General features: G+C 45.3%; 1 protein-coding gene across 3 annotated transcripts in view; it reads left to right on the top strand.

Annotated features, from left to right (window-relative positions):
• Positions 1–19302, top strand: part of SLCO3A1 (solute carrier organic anion transporter family member 3A1) — a 314561-nt gene that overhangs the window by 50320 nt on the left and 244939 nt on the right. For all 3 annotated transcript variants that reach the window (XM_030930383.1, XM_010361724.2, XM_030930382.1), the window contains exon 2: positions 12347–12812. In XM_030930383.1, the coding sequence (XP_030786243.1) occupies positions 12347–12812 (466 nt within the window). The remainder of the gene's footprint in view (positions 1–12346; positions 12813–19302) is intronic.

Below are 19302 nucleotides of genomic sequence, written 5' to 3'. Positions count from 1 at the left end.
CAAATGAGAGATTGGTGCCTCTTCCTCCAGTGGACACAGCTAGGGTGAACAAAGTATGGGATGCCTTTGTGGAGGGAGACATATGTCCTACGCAGCTGTATGCAGTGATCCTGGCTTAGCCACCACATGTCCAGCTCTGTGCTCGGAGCAGGGCAGCATGGCCATAGGATAGTAGCCATAGATGTGAAATCTGCTTACATGGGTTTGACTGAGGTATACCCAGCAAGTGGGGACTTTCTTATGATTCTTAGCAGAAGGACTGAAGGAGGATGGCAGTGACAAGAAAGGCGATTGTTGAATTTAAGTTATTTTACATGGATGAGGATCAGGTGTGCTTGTGGAGAGGGTAGGGGTGGAGCCAGTGGAGAGGGTGAGAGTGAAGAGGAGGAGACAGGGCACAGTGATGGAGAAAGATCTTCAGGAGATGGGAAGGAGTGAGTTAGGTAGAGGGATCTGTGTTCAGCTGGAGGGAGGGCCATGCTTTTCCTGGGTGGAGGTGAGGTACCCGACAGCACATGCCCTCACTTCCCTTTCCTCTGAAGAGGGTCCCACATCTGGCTTCAGCAGGAAGAGGCACTGCTGTTATATCATGCACTGATGTTAACCTCTCTACTCCTGTGTTCAATTACAGGAACACCTTTTGGTATTTACTTGGGTGCTTATCGGTATAGCATTTTTAGCACCTTGACCAGATACCATGCATCCAACAAGTAGGAAACGGTTTTACTCCTGAGGGAGCGAGACCAAGTAGTGATATGTCTACTTTTCTCCTAGCGCGGGGGGAGTAGAATTAAACTGGGCATCAGGTGTGTCATTTGCAGGTGCGTGATCCATTGCAAATTGCTTCATTCCTGTGGACTTCCGGTTCCTCCTAGTAGACTGCAAGGAATGAACTAGATCGTATCAACATCCAGTTAGCAGTTAATGTCCGTTGGTCCTGTGATCAATCACTGTGTGTCTCAGATGAAGCCGGTGAGGGTGTTTTGTGCCTGAGAAACACTAAAATAGGAGTAGAAGGATGCACAGGTCAATCAGAGCAGCAAGCTGGCAGAGGCAGGTCGGAGAAGGTGAGTTCTTATGGTTTGTGGTTGTTTTCTTCACTGCTCTGACACTAACATTGGACTTTGTTATTATTCTGGAAGCTTTTTAATGCTGCATGTAGGAGGATGCTATTTTGTTCTGACCTGTGTTTATTCCATACCTACATGCACAAGCTTTGGTAATCGTATTATTTTATTAGCATATTTATGGAGGTTCATTTCCAAGAGAGGATATAATTAGGCAGAAATTGATTATCTTGATAGTTAGGATTTAACCCTACCTTTCTGATGGTTTGCTCTTGAGGACTTTATATGCAATGATTTTTTACCCTGACCTGGTAGAGATGGGTTGTAAGCAGTACAGTCCTATGGAATTACAAATAAAATTTGAAGTCCAAGAATAAAAGAAATGAGATGCTTATGCTCATCCCTGACATCCCACATCATTGCTCTCGCATGGCTGCAAGCTTGGGTCTGAGATTCCTGGGAACCAAAGCAAATGGGGAAATACAGCTATAATCACATTATTTATAGACTTTGGTTGGGTGTAGCTAAGGTGAGAGAAACAATAGAACTAGTTCCCAGAAGAAGCAGAGCTTTTGCTAGACCTTAATTTTAAAAATGTCTCTTATCTGCCTTAAACCAGTGTTTCTGATAGTATATATAGCTATCCCTTGGTATCTGTGGGATATCCAGGGCCCTCTGCAGATACCAAAATCTGAAGAAGCTCAAGTCTGTCCAAGAACATAGTATAGCAATGGACTTTAACTTATGAAATCCTCTCATATACTTTAAATCTTCTCTCGATTACTTGTAATACTTCATGCAGTATAAATGGTTCTTATACTATTGATTTTTAATTTATGTTATTTTGATTGCTGTGTTATTTTTTATTTTTATTCTTTTCTGGATATTTGGATCCGTGGTTGGTCAAATCCCTGGATGGACCTGTGGAAATGGACGGCAGGCTGTATATATGTTTTCAAGGGATGCTTAGGTTTTTTTTTTTTTTTTTTTTTTCACAGTGAATGTTACCATTTGAAAAACTTATAAAAGTCTTGTAAAGAAAACTATTTATCTTTGTTCAACCCAGAGTTTTAAAAATTTCCCATGACCTCAGAACTCTTTTCCTCCTCATATAACTTTTAACAATAACTAAACTTACCATTACTTTTTAGGGCAAGTTTGGTCACCAGTTTGCTTGGGGCTGCCCCTGCTTAGCTGATAGGCCCATTAGCCTTCATCCCCAGGTCAGGGGCCACCTCACCGACGCAGGGGCACAGGGCTTGGTCACTTGGGTGCTATCGGACCAGTGGGGTTGGGTGTCAGTCCTGGCTCTGTGCCCTAGCTGTGTGGCATCAATGGGATAGTTATCTTCTCTGGGCTCAGGTTCCTCATCTGTAGAATAGGATAATAATATTTCTGCCTCATGGAATCATAGTCAATAAGTGTGTCAGAATATGTAAAGCACTCCATACTGGACTTGGCATAAGTAATAACAAATGTTTAATATGATTGTATTTAATGATACCCCCATTCCAGAGTTTGCTCTGATGAGACACTTTTCTCCTCAGTTGCTAGGGGCTAACTATGTGCTATTTCTTTGGGTACTGATTGTGTGTTTTTCTTTATTCCGGTAGAGAGAAACTTTATTCATCCTTTATGATAATTGCCTGTTTTCATAGTTGTTGTCTCCATGATACTGTGAGCTGGTTGAGGGCAGAGACCAGGTCTTATCGAACTTTGCATATCCAGTCCCTGGCATGGCACAGCTTTGCAATAAAGGATTTTCAGTGCATTTGACAGGAAGCCGGGGCCCTGGGGCATATAAATAAGCCTGATTCAGTGAAAACAATTCTGCCTAGCAGCATGTGCGTGTGCATAAATCATTAGTGCCTTAGACTAAGATCTCTGTCTTGAGAATATGTCTGATCCTCTATACATATTTGTTGAATGCTGAGGAAATCATTGAAATCATTATTCTTAAAGTTTCTCCAATAAACGAGCCCTGGCACCACAGAAGTTGGTTCATTAAAGGTGTGAAACACAAACTATTAATAATAGCCTGATGCAAAAATATCTGGAAGTGAATTGAAAGCTCCGATCCTGAGTGGTAGAAAATTCTATTAGTTGACTGTACCCAGGAGGGTTGGAGAGTCTTTATTTTTCTATGATGGACCAAAGAGCTACAGAGAAAAATCAATGGTGAGATTTATGAGTAGGAAGCAATTAAATTGAGTGTTTTTTTTAAAAAAGAAGAGAATCATGAAATGTTACATACTCTCTTAGAATGAATTGATGAACATAAAAATCCACTAAATAAGGAATAATAACATTTGCCTCAATTTTACTTTAGGGCCATTTAGAGGAAAGAGTGGAAGAAAAGGGAGATGAGAGAAACTAAGAAATGGAATATAGAGGAAACAGTAGTCTGAGGAAGGTGCAAATAGTGAAGTAGAGAAAAATGCAGGCGATGGCAGAGACAGAGTCTTAAGAGACAAAGGAGGCCGTTTTTTTTTCTGTTTGTTTTCTTTGAGACGGAGTCTCACTCTGTTGCCCAGGCTGGAGTGCACTGGTGCAATCTCAGCTCACTGCACCTCTGTTACCCGGATTCAAGCAATTCTCCTGCCTCAGCCTCCTGAGTAGCTGGGATTACAGGCACCTGCCACCACACCTGGCTAATATTTGCATTTTTAGTAGAGATGGGGTTTCACCATGTTGTCCAGGCTGGTCTTGAACTCCTGACCTCAGGTGATTCACCCACCTTGGCCTCCCAAAGTGCTAGGATTTTAGGCATGAGCCACTGCACCTGGCCCAAGGAGGCTTTTTTTTTTTTTTTTTTTTTTTTTTTTTTAATTTTTTCTGAGACGGAGTCTCACTCTGTCGCCCAGGCTGGAGTGCAGTGGCATGATCTTGGCTCACTGTAACCTCCGCCTCCCAGGTTCAAGTGATTCTCCTGCCTCAGCCTCCTGAGGAGCTGGGATTACAAGCATGTGCCACCATGCCCAGCTAATTTTTTTTTTCATATTTTTAGTAGAGACGGGGTTTCACCATATTGGTCAGGGTAGTCTTGAACTCCTGACCTCAAATGATCTGCCCACCTTGGCCCCCCAAAGTGCTGGGATTACAGGCGTGAGCAACTGTGCCTGGCCCCAAGGAAGCCTTTCTAAGGAAGGCCAGGCTGACTCTCACTTGCAGACTAGGTGATCAGAGAGAACGATAGTGCCCTTATGAAAGACCCAGGTGTAGAGAGGGCAGTACAGAGGCCCAGAGAGAGAGCCAGCAGCTTTCAGGATCCTGCTGCAAGGACGAGGAAAGTTACCATGCACGACCCCAGGCATAACTGTGACGTGCAGGTGTGCAGAGCCTTTCTCTCCTTCATTTGGACCCTGTGACAAAACTGTAAGGGGGTAATTGTTATCTCCATGTTATAGATGGGAAAGAAGAGTTGCAGGGGTGTTAAGTGCCTTTTGTCTCATATTACCCAGTTAATATGAAACTCAAAATCTCACACATTTTCCACTGTAACCCCTACCCCCACAACTTGCCCCCTAAAATGATGATGCTTTTGGTGTAGACTGGAGTTTAGAGTCTGTGTCTATGAGATTCTCCATATGATTCTTAGTCTGCTTTTTTTAAAGAAAAACGGTTTTAAAATGTCCCCATTTATATGTGAACATGATCCAGGCTAAATCATTCCACCAGAAGTAAAACATCATTGACTAAATGTCTCTTTTCCCCAGTCGACACATGAGGTGGGTGTTCTCTTTGCCACCATAGCCATGACAAGAGGCTGATCCTGTGTCGTCTTCTGTTACTTGGTTCTGCAGATCTAGGATCCTGGAATTCACAAGTGAATGCATTTTGTGTGCCATTTCCCTAGAACTGTAAATGACTCACTCCAAGGAGCTGCTGTCTAGATGAGAAACAAAACCTCACACTATTGCTGCTGCTGCTTTATCGTGGGGAAATGACTTCTGGGCTTAGGTGATTAAGTCTCTTTCTCCCACTTTACTACAGGAAGACATGTCCTTGGCACATCAGACAAGATACTGAAGTTATCTTGCAAATTACTTTAATGAAATTAAAAAAAAAATAAAAAACTTGGCTGGGTGCGGTGGCGCACACCTGTAATCCCAACACTTTGGGAGGCCGAGGTGGGTGGATCACCACAGGTCAGGGGTTCAAGACCAGCCTGGCCAAAATGGTGAAACCCCATCTCTACTAAAAATACAAAAATTAGCCGGCGTGGTGGCGGGTGCCTGTAATCCCAGCTACTCGGAAGGCTGAGGCAGGAGAATTGCTTGAATCTGGGAGACGGAGATTTCAGTGAGCCAAGGTTGCGCCACTGCATTCCAGCCTGGGCGACAGAGCGAGACTCTGTCTCAAAAACCAAAACAAAACAAACAACAAAAACACAAAAAATCTTGCATTAAAATTGTGCCTGGAATGACTTTTCTGTTACAGCAATAGGAGTGCTTTATATATTTACCAATGGCCAGTGTTTGTACTGCCAGACACAGGAATAGTGTGATTTCCCAAGCTGGATTTATGGAGATCAGAGTTTGGCATTCTACATATGGCCTGTGGACCAAATTTGGCCTGCTGCCTGTTTTTGTAAATAAAGTTTTATTGAAACACAGCTATTTCCATTTGTTTATATATTGTCTGTGCATGCTGCTTTTGTGTTATGGTGGTAGAGTCGAGTAGTTGCTATGGTGACCGTATGGCCTAAATATCTACTGACTGGCTTTTTGCAGAGAAAGTATGCCAAACCCTGTTCATGAACCCCTGTTGGGAAAACCACAGGTTTTTGCAGGACCACAGCAAGGTTGACATCTCCTGCACTGTTTTTAGCATCTGCTCCCTGACATGGGCCCTGCGGCTGAGCATGCAGTTTAAGGGTACAGCTTCCCCGAAGTTCCCCAGGAAGAGCCCACTCAGTTCTGTCACGTCTGCCGCTACTCAGCAGAAGAGCTTTAAAATGCAGGCTCTCCACACTGCACTCAGGAGCTCTTCCCGGTCTCACAGAGCATCCTGCTGTCTCAGCCTTCACAAGGGCTCCAGACTGAGCCAGGTGAGACTCTTGCCGGGACCTTTCGGCTCCACCTTGTTTGTTCCTTGCCTCCAATCAGCTGCCTCCTCGCCTCCAATCAGCTGCCTCCTCTGTTGAGCTGGAACTCTAAGGTAGCTCTGCCACAGGGGCCTTTCCTAGCTGTTACACCAGCATTAGACTGCTGAAGCCTCCTGTCTCCCCAGCACTGTGGAAACAGCTGCCTCGGCAGTCTCTCGTCACTCCCTGATACCTGCACAGCAGTGCCAGGTTAATGTTGCAGAAGAGCGGCTCCTGCTCAAGAACCTCCCTTGGCTCCCCATTGACCTCTAAATCAAAGCCTCAGTCTGGCCTTCAAGGCTGTTTTTATCTCAGACTACTACTCTCAGTTCTCTGAAGCCACTCCATATTCCTACCCTTCCCCAGGGGTGGTCTAAACTCTCCCTCTGCCAACCTCCTTGACGCCACTGATCTTTGCTCTTAGAATGTTGTGGCAGCCTCTCCCTTCCCACAGCTATTAAAATCTAGTTGATCCTTGTTAAATCCCAGGTATATATTCCTCCACACAGAGCCAAATGAATGTTCTCGCTCCCTCAAACCCTCTGCCACTCTGCTACCCTGTTGCAGGCTGTGCCATCATTAGGTTGTTTCTTTCTACTGTCCCCAGACTGTAAACTCCTACAGGGCAGCATGCTCTCTTAATCATGGTTACGTTTCTGGCATCTCCCACAGAGCAGACACTTGGCTGTGTGGGATTGAATTTGAAGTGAAGTCACAGAGCATGCATACCAGTGATGTGGCTAGCTTTTTAGTGTGCACCTACTATGGGCCAGCTGCTCTGATGTATGACCTCATTAATGTCCGCAGAAGCAAGTATAGTTCTCTCCATCACACAGGTGTGGAAACAGGCTAAGGAAGATTGACTTGACCAAATGCTGTCAAAGCCAGATGGGAACTATTGCTCTCCTGCTCCAGACTTATACTGATAGGACCAGGCTGCTCTGGTGTAAACATCCATGCATGCACAACCTCTCTGCCAGCTGATACACATGCACACACCTCTACCTGCATGCATGTTAGAGTCACCCAGGGAACTCTGAAAATACAGATGCCCAGTCTTGCAGGTGGGAGGAAAAACACAGGTGTTTTTCAAAAGCTCAGGTGATGCCAGTTCAGATCAAGGCCCCCACCACCCAGGCCAGAGTAAGAAGATGGACACACCTCTGGGACAGCCCCTGAGTTGCTGCTGCCTGCCCCTAAGAATAAGTGTTTATTTGTTAAGTGAATGTCTGATAGCCTTGCCCCTGGTTGGCAACTTTTGAAGGCGAGGATGGGCTCATGAGTACTTGGCCATGGTCTCTGAATGTGTCCTGTCCTATGGCAACATAGACTGAAGCTCTCCCTTTTGGGCTAAGTGCTCATAGTTGCAGTTGTTCTTAGTGTGGCTTCAGCACTTTCCAGAAGGTGAGGCTCCCAGAAATGCATCCCAACATTTTCCACATGAGGAGATAGTGTCTGTATGAACTGGAAATGAGGAGGTGATAATTTCTATTTGTAGGTAACTTAAACTCTTTAATCTTTTGAATGGGGGAAGGCTTGTTGAGAAGAGGGAGTAAAGCAGAGGTACTCAAAGTGGGTCTTCTGATTAGCAGCATCAGTGTCACCAGGTGGCTTGTTAGAAATGCATAGTCTAGACCCCACTCCAGACCTGCAGAATCAGAGACTCTGGGCCTGGGGTTTAGCAGTCTCATCCCCTCTGCCAGTGAAGGTTGAGAACCTTGGTTCTAGAATGATGGTGAGTATGTGCCTGGTGCCTGACATGGTCAATGGTCCTCATCTCCAGCTGGGTATCAGACACATATCTATATATACATATACATATCTATATCTATATAGATATATAGATATATTTTTTTGAGACGGAGTCTTGCTTTGTCACCCAGGCTGGAGTGCAGTGGTGCAATCTCAGCTCACTGCAACCTCTACCTCCCAGGTTCAAGCCGTTCTCCTGCCTCAGCCTCCAGAGGAGCTGGGACTACAGGCATGTGCCACCATGTCCAGCTAATTTTTATATTTTTAGTAGAGACGAGGTTTCACTATGTTGGCCAAGATGGTCTTGATCTCTTGACCTTGTGATCCGCCCGCCTCGTCCTCCCAAAGTGCTGGGATTACAGGCGTGAGCCACCGCGCCTGACTGGGACATCTATATTTTTAACAAGTGTTCCGGGACATTCTGAAATGCAAGCTGATGTTTTTTTTTGAATAATCATTGTAGAAGCCTGTTACATACTGCATTCTTTACATAATAACTTCATATACAGTTGGTTCAGGATAAAGGCGCTTCCTCTTTCCTTTTCCTCTTGCAGTTGTGGCTCCTTCTCTAATTATCAAGACGTTCTCCATTAGTCCTGTTACCCATTAAGTAAAAACAGTCATTCCCTTCCACATGCTCTTCCTCAGCCTGGATTGTTCACTGCCACATAAAAGCCACAAGTGGGTTTTATGGCCTCATGCATACTTAATTAGTCTGTCTTCTCAAAATTATGTTTTAAATGAGAGAAAACATTAGCCTCTGATCTAATTGATCCACAAAGCATCATTTCAGAATCTTTGCATGACTTAACTGTTGACCCAGACTGGCGTCGCAGTCCAGCAGAAGGCCACAGGTCAAGGAAGGAAAGGCCTTACTACTTCCTGTCACCCCTGTGAGTTGCTCTGCAAAGAGCAGGTGGGAGCCAGGACAAGAGCTGCAGGCGTGGGCGTTATCTGTCTCTAAAAGAACTGATTACTTTTTGTTTTGCCCACAGCTGTCTCTGTCCCCATCACCCTTATCTGTCATCATCAGTGTGCACACCTGCATGATATTTTATGACACGACACACCTGCTGAAATGGAGCAGTTGTCTTGTGTGTATGTCATGAGGCATCATGGCAAAAATGAGATAGGGCTTCTGTTGTAACCCTTCCTCCCACTTTGTTACCCTCCAGCCTCATGGTGGGGTCCTAAAGCTGAAGACCTACCAGACTGCTTCAACTGCCTCTCCAGGGGTGACTCTCTAGGGGACCCCACCCAGACATGTTCTTTTCCACTTCTGCATCCAGCTCCCTTTGGATCTCTTCCAAGACTCACACAAAGGCCTGGGTGAGGCTCCCCAAAGCCCCCTACCTCCCAGCTCTTTAGGCTGCCTTCCTTTTTGTTCCCACATTGTGTCACCTATTATAAACCTCTGGTAGATCATTTATTCCATCATGTTTGTATGTCTGTTTGTGTTGCGAAGGAAATAAATGAATTTGTTTTTACTTGCCCAGACCCTTTAGAACTTCTTTGGGAGTATTTGAAAGCCATTTGAATGAGGCCAGAACTAGCTAAACTTCGTTTCTCAACAGCAGCAAATACCTGGGGTTTTAAAAGTGACAGTCTAATCACATAACTAGGGCTGAGTGATTTGCAAGTTGGCCTTGACTTGGCTAGAAAGCACAATGGAAATAGGAGTTGGGATCAGAATGCCAGAGATAGAGGGTGTCATAAATGTCATAACCCTGCTCTGCAGAGCTTGCCCAAGGCTAGGGCTGAAAGAGAGACCCCCAATAATGGATGTCATGGCCTTAGCCCCGTGCTGCTCACTGCCATTAGAATCACCTGGGAGCTTTGAAAGCCTCCTAGGGCCCCCAGGCCGCTCCCCAGACCAGTTCGGTCAGAACCTCCTGGGTGGGACCAGACCTCTGAAATTTTTAGCGCTCCCCAAGTGCCTCCAATCTGCAGGTAGGATTGAGAACCACTAGGCTCAAGGAGTTTGTTTAAATATGTGGGTTTGAAAATGAGGCTAAGAGGAATCACCTGGCTATAGCTTTTTTTTTAGTAAAGGGAAATTGAATAGAGGCATGTTAATTAGCACAGGCGTATGTTTGTATGTGCATAGATACGTGTATCTGGACACTACAGAGAGGTTGTATACGCTGATGTTTACAACAGTGTCCATATTTGTAGATTTGGAGGAAGGTTAGATCCATATGACTCTCCTTTTTAACCTTTCCTTAGCAGACACACCCAGTTGGTGAGCAGATCCAGCTCATTCTCCCTGAAATAGAACTCTGCCCTGAAATGCTCCTTACATCTTTTCCTGTTCATTTCCATTGCCACTGTGTTGATGTGGCCTTTTCTTCTCCCCGGGCTCAATATGGCCCAGGTGTCTCCTCTGCTGGCATTCTTCCATCCTCCATTCACCACACCTGGTGTGACCCTTACACTGTTAAACCTTTGCTGTTCTCCAGTGCTCACAGATAAATGATGATAATGATAATGGTTACAACTGACCCTTCCCTAGCATTAACATGTATGTGTTGTTGACTCCTGACACCAGTTCTATGAGGTGGCACTCTTATCGCCCTTTTATAGATGGGGAAACTAACGCGCAAAGTAACTTGGCCAAGGTCAGCCAGAGTCGGAATGGACCCAGGTGGTCTGGCCCCAGAGCCTCTGTTTTGCTGCGTCTCTCCATGCATTCCTGTCATGTAGAAAGGGAGAGGCTGCTCTTTGCTAACAGACTTTTCATCCATTATTTCTAATCTTCACATCTCTCCTGCTGAGTAGATATTATGATTCCTGTTTCATAGAATCCAGGCTGGGAGAGTTTGAGTAACATGACTGAGGACACAGAGCTAAGGAAATAACAACAGGGGTTCAAACCAGGGTTTCCTCCCTCCACCATCTGCATTCTATTTACTTAATTGCTCGGGATTGTCTAAATTCACCCCTGTGGCATTTGTGGCTCCTTACAGTCTGTCCTCACCCCACCTTTCCAGCTATTTTCTTCCTTCCTTCCTTTCTTTTCTTTTTTTTTTTTTTTTAAGCAAGGTCTCGCTCTATTGCCCAAACTGGAGTGCAGTGGCGCGATCTCAGCTCACTGCAACCTCCGCCTCCCGGGTTCAAGTGATTCTCTTGCCTCAGCCTCCTGAGTAGCTGGGATTATAGGTATGCACCACCACGTCTCGCTAAATTGTGTATTTTTAGTAGAGAAGGGGTTTTGCCATGTTGGCTAGGCTGGTCTTGAACTCCTGGCCTCAAGGGACCTGCCCACCTTGGCCTCCCAAAGTGTTGGGATTACGGGTGTGAGCCACTGCTCCCAGCCCCAACTATTTTCTCTTCCATGATGAAATCATGCCACCCATCTTTGGCTCATGCTGTTCCTTTTGCCTGAAGTGTTCTTCCCTGCTCCGTGAGGACATCATTCAGCTGTTAGATCTCCCATGACAAGGACTCTTGTCTTGCTCATAGCACCCTGCATGGAATTTGCACACAGCAGGAGAGGGTAGCCATCTCATTTTCTTGCACTTCAAGAAGCCCTATAAGAGTGCATCTCATCGTGGCCCCCTTAGTGTGAGGTTTGCATCACACATCTCACCTCCAGTCCCTTTGTGTTATTCTTAGGTACATGTTTACCTTCTTGCTAGATGGCTTCTTCAGGCCAGGTGTCCTCTCTCCATCACTTTTCTCTTGTGTCTAGGGCATTGCCTGGCAAGCAGCAGATGTTCGGTATATATTTGTTTAACAAATGTAGGGCAGACAAGAATACAAAAAAGGGGAAATCATAATCAGTTGGAGGGCAGTTGGCAGAGTCATAGTGCTTAGAACAGTCAGGGGTGTATTTACCTGATGGCCTCTAGGGAAATGTACACTGTTTGGAAATTTCCAGAAGGAAGCAAAGAGCAAATGATTACCCCGCTGGGCTAATTTAGCTTGTCCATTTTGCCACTTAGGTTTTGTTAAGTTTGTTTTTATTTTGAGGTGGGGAACAGGCTTTGCTAGCCTCCTGCGGAAAATCCCCTGGTTACTCTGTCTTCCTGGCATGGACTTTATCCCTAGTATATATTTGGGATTGTGTACAAACCGCGGACTTCAGGACTTTTATAGGACTTCATGGGCGATCTGTGGTGGAGGTTTGTGGGGGTGGAGAAAGCAGTGTTTCCGGAAGAGGGTAGAAGCTTTCAGGATGGAAACAGGTGCCAGAAAAAAACATTTTTGCTACTGGGAAAGTGAATTCGTTAACCATTGAATTAGGGTTATGATACTAAATAAACGTCTTTCTGATTTGTCGGGTTAAAAGGCATTTACACAGCTGCCTTTTTGCACCTGGCACAGGAGGCCAGGTGGGAGGGTCCCCGGGGGAAGGACAGAGCGCACTGTCAGGCGGGAAGGAGAGGCCTCCTGGGCATCTCCTTGGATTGACTCTGACATTTCTTCTTGCCCTCTTCAGGTGAGCGTCCTGACCACCCTGGAGCGTAGGTTCAACCTGCAGAGCGCTGACGTGGGTGTGATTGCCAGCAGCTTCGAGATCGGGAACCTGGCGCTCATCCTCTTCGTGAGCTACTTCGGGGCGCGCGGGCATCGGCCACGCCTAATCGGCTGCGGCGGCATCGTCATGGCGCTGGGCGCGCTGCTGTCGGCGCTGCCAGAGTTCCTGACCCACCAGTACAAGTACGAGGCGGGCGAGATCCGCTGGGGCGCCGAGGGCCGCGACGTCTGCGCCGCCAACGGCTCGGGCGGCGACGAGGGGCCCGACCCCGACCTCATCTGCCGCAACCGGACGGCTACCAACATGATGTACTTGCTGCTCATTGGGGCCCAGGTGCTCCTGGGCATCGGTGCTACCCCAGTGCAGCCCCTGGGCGTCTCCTACATCGACGACCACGTGCGGAGGAAGGACTCCTCGCTCTATATAGGTAGGAGCTGCCCCAGCCGTATTAGCAAGAGACCGGTGTCTGTTGATGGTGGATAAAAGGGTGGCCTGGTGGACTTTGATTTTGCCATTGTACTGGTTCTCAGACTTGGCTACACACCTAGTGTTCTTGAAAAATACTTATGCCTGGGGTTGCAACCTGAGCATTGAGACGTTTTTAAAAGTTCCCAGGTGATTCTCTTGAGCGGCCGAATTTGAGCTCCAAGGGACTAAACCACTAACCGCTTCAGTGGGGAAACATGATCGGGAGGAGTTGTATGTTTATCTCTTCTTTTTGGGTGTGTATGTGGACTTTGGGCCTTCTGATATTGGCCACCAATGTATACTTGGGGTCTACACATTGGAAACTCCAGCTTTGAAGAATCAAAATGATGTCCTGGTGATTGTCCTATTGCAGCTCAAAAGGAGGGGTGATGGCTTTGCCAGCATTTGGCATCATTCAGAGTTGGTGACTTCTGGTAGTTCTTTCAATAACCAAAGTATGCATGGGAATTGGGTATTTAGGGAGAAATAAGGCATTTGTGTTTTGAAAAGTTATTTTTCACTATCAGTTTCCGATGTTTTATACTGGAAGGATGGAAACCACTTGTGGGTGGGGGTTAAGAATCATCTGAGTGGCAAGTTATTTATTATGTGGCGGGCAGTGTTTTCAGTCTCTGTGGTGGGTTCTGTTGGATGGCTGCGTGTGAGGTGAGAGCTGGCCAGCCCAGCATCTCTATGCCTTGTTTACAAAGTATAATTTTGTCTCCTGTCAGCTGCTGGATTTTTCTGACACATCCCCAGTCACTGAGTGCTAAGCTTTGAAAAAATTACCTCTACCCAGGGAAGCTTTTTGCCTCCCAAAAGCAATGTGCCTTGAGGTAGAAAGTTAATTATATTATGGAGGTTTAAGTGAAAATAGAATTTGAACTGGATTTGACATAAAGGTTCCTAACTGCCAAGCTTCAAGCTTGCTGAGATAGTATGGTTTGGAAGTAGGAGACACCGGAATGCGGATTTTTCTCTGTGTCTTTCTGGCCCAGCTTTGGAGTAGATGCATTTACTAAACACGTATGTTGTACACAGATGTTCTGACTGGCTGTGAACAGGCTCTGGGCAGGAAAGGTGGAAGGAATGTGCCTCTCCATTCAGAGGATGGAGCACCAGTGCACCTACCTATGGAACAAAGTGGAAAAGAAAACGGCTCAGGCCGGAGATGGTTAGGGGTTTCCATTATTACCTGAGAATGGGTATGGTGGAGGAAGGGAACTAAGGTAATCATTTTTCTTTCGTTGCCTTAAGGCTTGAGTGAAAGCCACTCCATGTGAGAGTTTTTGCACACCAGATCATGGACTACAGCATGTAGCCACAGAAGTCTCCTGAGGTCCACCCTCTGACTTGACTGATGTCACCCTAGGACTCTGGGAGAGTGGGTTTCTGGTAGGAATAACAGGAATTAGATCCATCAGAGCACAGGGAATGAAATGGGGAGTGAAAACTGAGTTTTGTCTCTGCTCTTAGAATCAAGTAGAAAAATTTCTCCCCAGAGTCACCCCTGAAGTCCCAACAGTGCTGTATCACTTCTGCCTTGGGCTTCCAGCCATAGTCGCTGAACCCTCTTCTGGAAGTGTCTCCTGAGGAGTTAAGTTGTGCTATTTCCCCACACTGGGTAAGGGTTGGTTTGAATGTGCCAAAAGCTTTATGGTGAGGAAGCACTTTGGTTTGGGACATAGGGTGGGAGGTGGAGGCATGGACTGTAGGGCTGATCATTTGAGGCAGGAGGTCTTCTTGAATTCTGAAGCCTTGTCTATGGGATTTGCATTGAGTCTTTGGTAGGAAGAACTATTCAGCCAAATTTCTATTTGGTCACCCCATTCCTCTATGATAAGTCTGAGTTGGGGAAGTGTCTCTTTGCATGATGTATGAACATCTTGGTGGCTCTGTTACATATAGCCAGATTCCAAAACATCGTAGCCTATGCCGTGGAGATGATAGTTCTGAGTCTCTCTGCACTGGTTTCATGGGTTTGTTTTTATAGGGATCAGGAGAGGAGAAGTCTTTTGCATAGATTGACCTCAATAGGTGGCCTTTTATTCCATACGTGGTTTATCTCTAGGTATAATTTAAGATCATAGCATATGCAGAGCATAACTGGTTCATTTATTTATTGTACGAGCTATTAAAAAAGTGTTTGTGGTAGTGAGAATATTTCAAAAGTTTATCTCCTCTAATATGGCACTAGTTCCTGAAGCCACTTAACCTGACTTCAGAGTATTTGGGGTAGCCCACTGAACAGGATTGATATAAAATTCTGGTCTCTTAACTCCCTGAAGAGGAGGAAAGTCTCAAGGGACTGATGCTGGGACTGTAGGTGTAAATGTATATCCATCGGGGGGGAATAACATGTGTACCCCTGGTTCCAGCTCCTGCAGAGCTGGTCTAGAGAGGGGCCCACAACCAGCTGTCTGATCATATGCCTAAATTGTGATACCATAGTGGAGATTGAAAGGATTCTAAATATGGCATGTGTAAAACACCAGCTTGTTCTTGAGCTGAGCCTTCCCTGTGGGTGTCAGCAGGGAAGAGAATGATCAACATGCACGGCTCAGGCTGCAGGTCAGTGGTGGTGATACCTGCCCCTGGGTTGCCTGCATCGTGGGTCACTAGATGGGTGCTATTTGTACATTGGTGGCTGTGTCATAGCTTTTACTACAACCCAGGGCAAAGTGAAGCATTTCATCTTGAATCAAGCTGATATTTTCCACTGAAATGACTTACTTGCTTTGACCTCTTGTGGCTGAGCCGCTGCCAGACTCCTGGATTCCTGGATGGGCTATTCACAAGGGGCTCCTCTGGCTGGCACCATTCTTCAGCCAGTCCTTTCCATTGTGGGAGGGAGCCAAGGGAACTCATTACCAGGGGACAAAACTGGATGAATGGGGACTCAGCTCTGCTGGCAGGCTTTCACTGTGGCATCATGTGGCACCCAGCCTCACAGTGCAGCCAGATAGTGACCCGTGGGTAGCACGTGGCACTCTTTGTTCTTAGAGTGACTGCATGGGCACGGTGGCAGTGGAGACCACGGGGCCCCTACTGAGGTCTGAGAATCCATTCTTTGGGAGTCTAGTCATGCCTCTAGCTCCATGTTGTGACCTTCCATTAACCGAGTTTTCTTAGCTGTCCTTCTGTTTCTCTAAGTTCAAAACACAAGTCATATTTGCTTTTTATGAAAGTGTAAGTAGGATGATGTAATGGACTTACTGTGCTCTTTCATTAGGTTGCCACCCCTTTTTTTTCCAAGGAGGAAAAGGTGAAATGGGAGTAGTAAAGATTTCTAAATAACTTTATTCCTAGTTAAAAAGCATTACATGTTCACTGTTTACAATTTTGAATATGTAGAAAAAGAATAATTAGAGAATATTTACTTGTAGCTTTATGGTGTAGATAATTCCATTCTCTTTTCTGCATTAGTATGCTTTTCTATGAAAATATGTTCATGATAAATGATGTTTTGTAATTTCATTTCTCTTAATATTTCATGAGAATTTCCTTGTTACTAAATATTCTATGACATTATTGCTGCATATATAATATTCCCTTCTGAATATATATGATAATATTTAATACTTTCTATAGTTGGACATGGATTTTTAAAATTTTTGCTGTTTTAAACAAAGCAGATAGGTAAAGTGTGATTCTGAGAGGCTGAGTAACTTACCCAAACTCATTTACCTGGATAGGGCTGGGCTGTGCATCTAAAAGTGACGCTTATTTCAGGTATGTCTGGGATCTGCTCACAAGGCTGGGATGGGAGCTCAAGGGTGGTGCCTGGTCCTAGGAGTCAGGTGCAAGCCAGGGCATTCCACGAGACAGCCCGAAGCCTCCTGGGCATAAAAGTTGCAGCAGGAGCCAGGAAGGTGGGAAGACAGCAGTGTGTCTGGAGTCTGAGGAGAGAGGTGCTACTGAAATGGAGAATGAGTGTCAGAGCCAGAATGGAGAGTTAGAGGTAGGATGGAGAGAGAGGAAGGTGGTCTTAGCTAAGGTTCACGTCTGGGTTCTGGAAAGAGCTTGTGCCCCTGTTTCATAGTGCTTTGAGCTGAGATGGCTGCAAATCAGACCTTAGACATCTGGGGCAGGAGCAGTTGATCTGTTCCATCTTTTGCTCAGCTATTTCCAGTAATGTGGGCGCCATACCTTCACATGCCATTCATTCTGGTTTTTGAACTGCAGTAGCTGCTAGGAGGTTTTTTTTTTTAAACGTTGTGTTAGAAATAGGCCACCTTACAATTTCCCATACCCTGTGTTCTGGTTATACCCTCTGGATCTACCATGAAAAACCCCTATCCCTCTTCCATATTTTGATGGCTCCCCAAATAGTTGAGCACTAACCTTTCATGGGTAGGCGGAGAGTATCTAAAGCTTGGCTCTTCTAGGCTAAGACCTTTGCTGTATGCTTGATGGGGTTTCCTGCTATACTTCCTTCTTAAGACGGATGCCAAGGGCTGGGAGCTCATTACCAGAGGACAAAACCAGATGAATGGGGGATGTGGGATATGGCATTGTATTAGTTTGCTAGGGCTGTCCTCAGCAAACACCACAGACTGGGCGGCTTAAATGACAGAAGTATATTTTCTTATAGTTTTAGAGGCTGGAAGTCTTAAGATTAAGGTGCCACAGGGTTGGCATCCTCTGCGGTCTCTCTCTTTGAATTTCAGATAGTTGCCTTTTCCCTGTGTCTTCACGTGGTCTTTCTTCTGCATACACATCCCTGGTGTCTCTCTGTGTATCCAATTTACTCCTCTTACAAGGTCACCAGTAAGATTGGTTTAGACCCACCCATATTAGTTCATTTAACCTTAATTGCTTCTTTAAAGAACTTGTCTCCAAATATAGTCAGTCACATGCTGATGTTCTGGGAGTTAGGGCTTCAATATATGAATTTGGGGGAAGGAACACTATTCAGCCTGTAACAGACACCAAAGAGATCAGTACCAAACTAAGACTGCACTCCTGCCTCTTGTGCCAAAAGTTTTTTGTAAGGAACTGTATTGTCATTTTTTTCTCTAAGTACTTGAGGAATTGATGATGTAGTTGTTTTTTTTTTTTAATAGCTTTTAAAAATTATAGAATCACAAGTTGTGGTAAAATACAGGAAAGTCCCCTGTATCCTTCATCCTGTTTCCCCTGCTGTTTATGTCATGGTAACTGCCGTACAATAGCAAAACCAGGAAATTAACATTGCTATAATCCATAAAGTTTATTCAGATTTCTCCAGATTTTTTTTTCATTTTTGAGACGAAGTCTCACTCTGTCACCCAGGCTGGAGCACAGTGGCGCCATCTTGGCTCACTGCAGCCTCTGTCTCCTGGGTTCAAGTGATTCTTGTGCCTCAGCCTCCCAAGCAGCTGAGATTATAGGTGCCTGCCACCACACCCGGTTACTTTTTTTTGTATTTTTAGTAAAGACAGGGTTTCATCATGTTGGCCAGGCTGGTCTCGAACTCCTGACCTCAAGTGCTCCACCTGCCTCGGCCTCCCAAAGTGCTGGGATTACAGGCATGAGCCTCTGCACCTGGCCAAGATTTCTTCAGTTTTTATATGTGCTCATTTGTGTGTCTGTCTATAGTTCTGTGCAATTGTATCAAATGTGGATGATGCAGTTTTAAGAATGCAGATTGGGATCAAGATGAAACCAGGTAATTTTGAATTGTGCATGTTGGGCAGACACGCACGCACATACACACACACACACGGCACAGAGACGGGGACTGGCAGAGTCTCCTGAGGATGGATGTTCTGGAGAGAATGGGAGCTGGCCAAGGGAAATGGGCTCTTTGAGAAGGGAGCTTTTGCTGTTTGCCTGAATACACAGGACAACTCAGGAGGCACACATATTAGACACAAAACTGTATCATGTTTTCTTTTTTTTAATCACTTATCGTGAACCGCAGTGCACCCCTCTGTGTTTCCGTTAATGATGCAAAGAGAGTAATTCTCAGATTTCATCTGCCAAGTTTTTGTTTAGTACAAAGGCCCCCCGAATACTGGCCAGCAACCAGAGAGAACCAAATTTCCTTTCAGAGTCCTGGGAGCAAAGAGTTATTTTGCCTCTGATGAGTTTTTATTTTAACTCGACATTGGGTAAAATGTGTTTTAATTCTCCAAAGAGCATGGATCGGGTATGAATCAAATATACTGTGACTGCAGTTCATCTGAAAAAATAATTAAAAAGCCATTTCTCATGGGAGCGAGCATTGCTCATTATATTCTTGCAACTTCATTGATATTGAAGTTTCCTTCATTAATTTATTTTTCTAAAATAAATGGCACTCTGAAAGTGGTCAATTTGTTTTGGCATTATTCCATTCCCTCTCACCAGCTGCTGGTCACATGCCATTTCCAGTGTGTTTTTAGCAACCTGCTAGGAAACAGCCTGTGGCTCTTATCTGGTGCTTCCATATTGCCTGGGCTGATAGGTGTTTCTCATTCATTCGC

This window comes from Rhinopithecus roxellana, chromosome 5, assembly GCF_007565055.1.
Source record: "Rhinopithecus roxellana isolate Shanxi Qingling chromosome 5, ASM756505v1, whole genome shotgun sequence".
Classification (NCBI taxonomy): domain Eukaryota; kingdom Metazoa; phylum Chordata; class Mammalia; order Primates; family Cercopithecidae; genus Rhinopithecus; species Rhinopithecus roxellana.
Note: the sequence above shows the minus strand (reverse complement) of the source record. Positions and strands in the feature narration are given on the sequence as shown.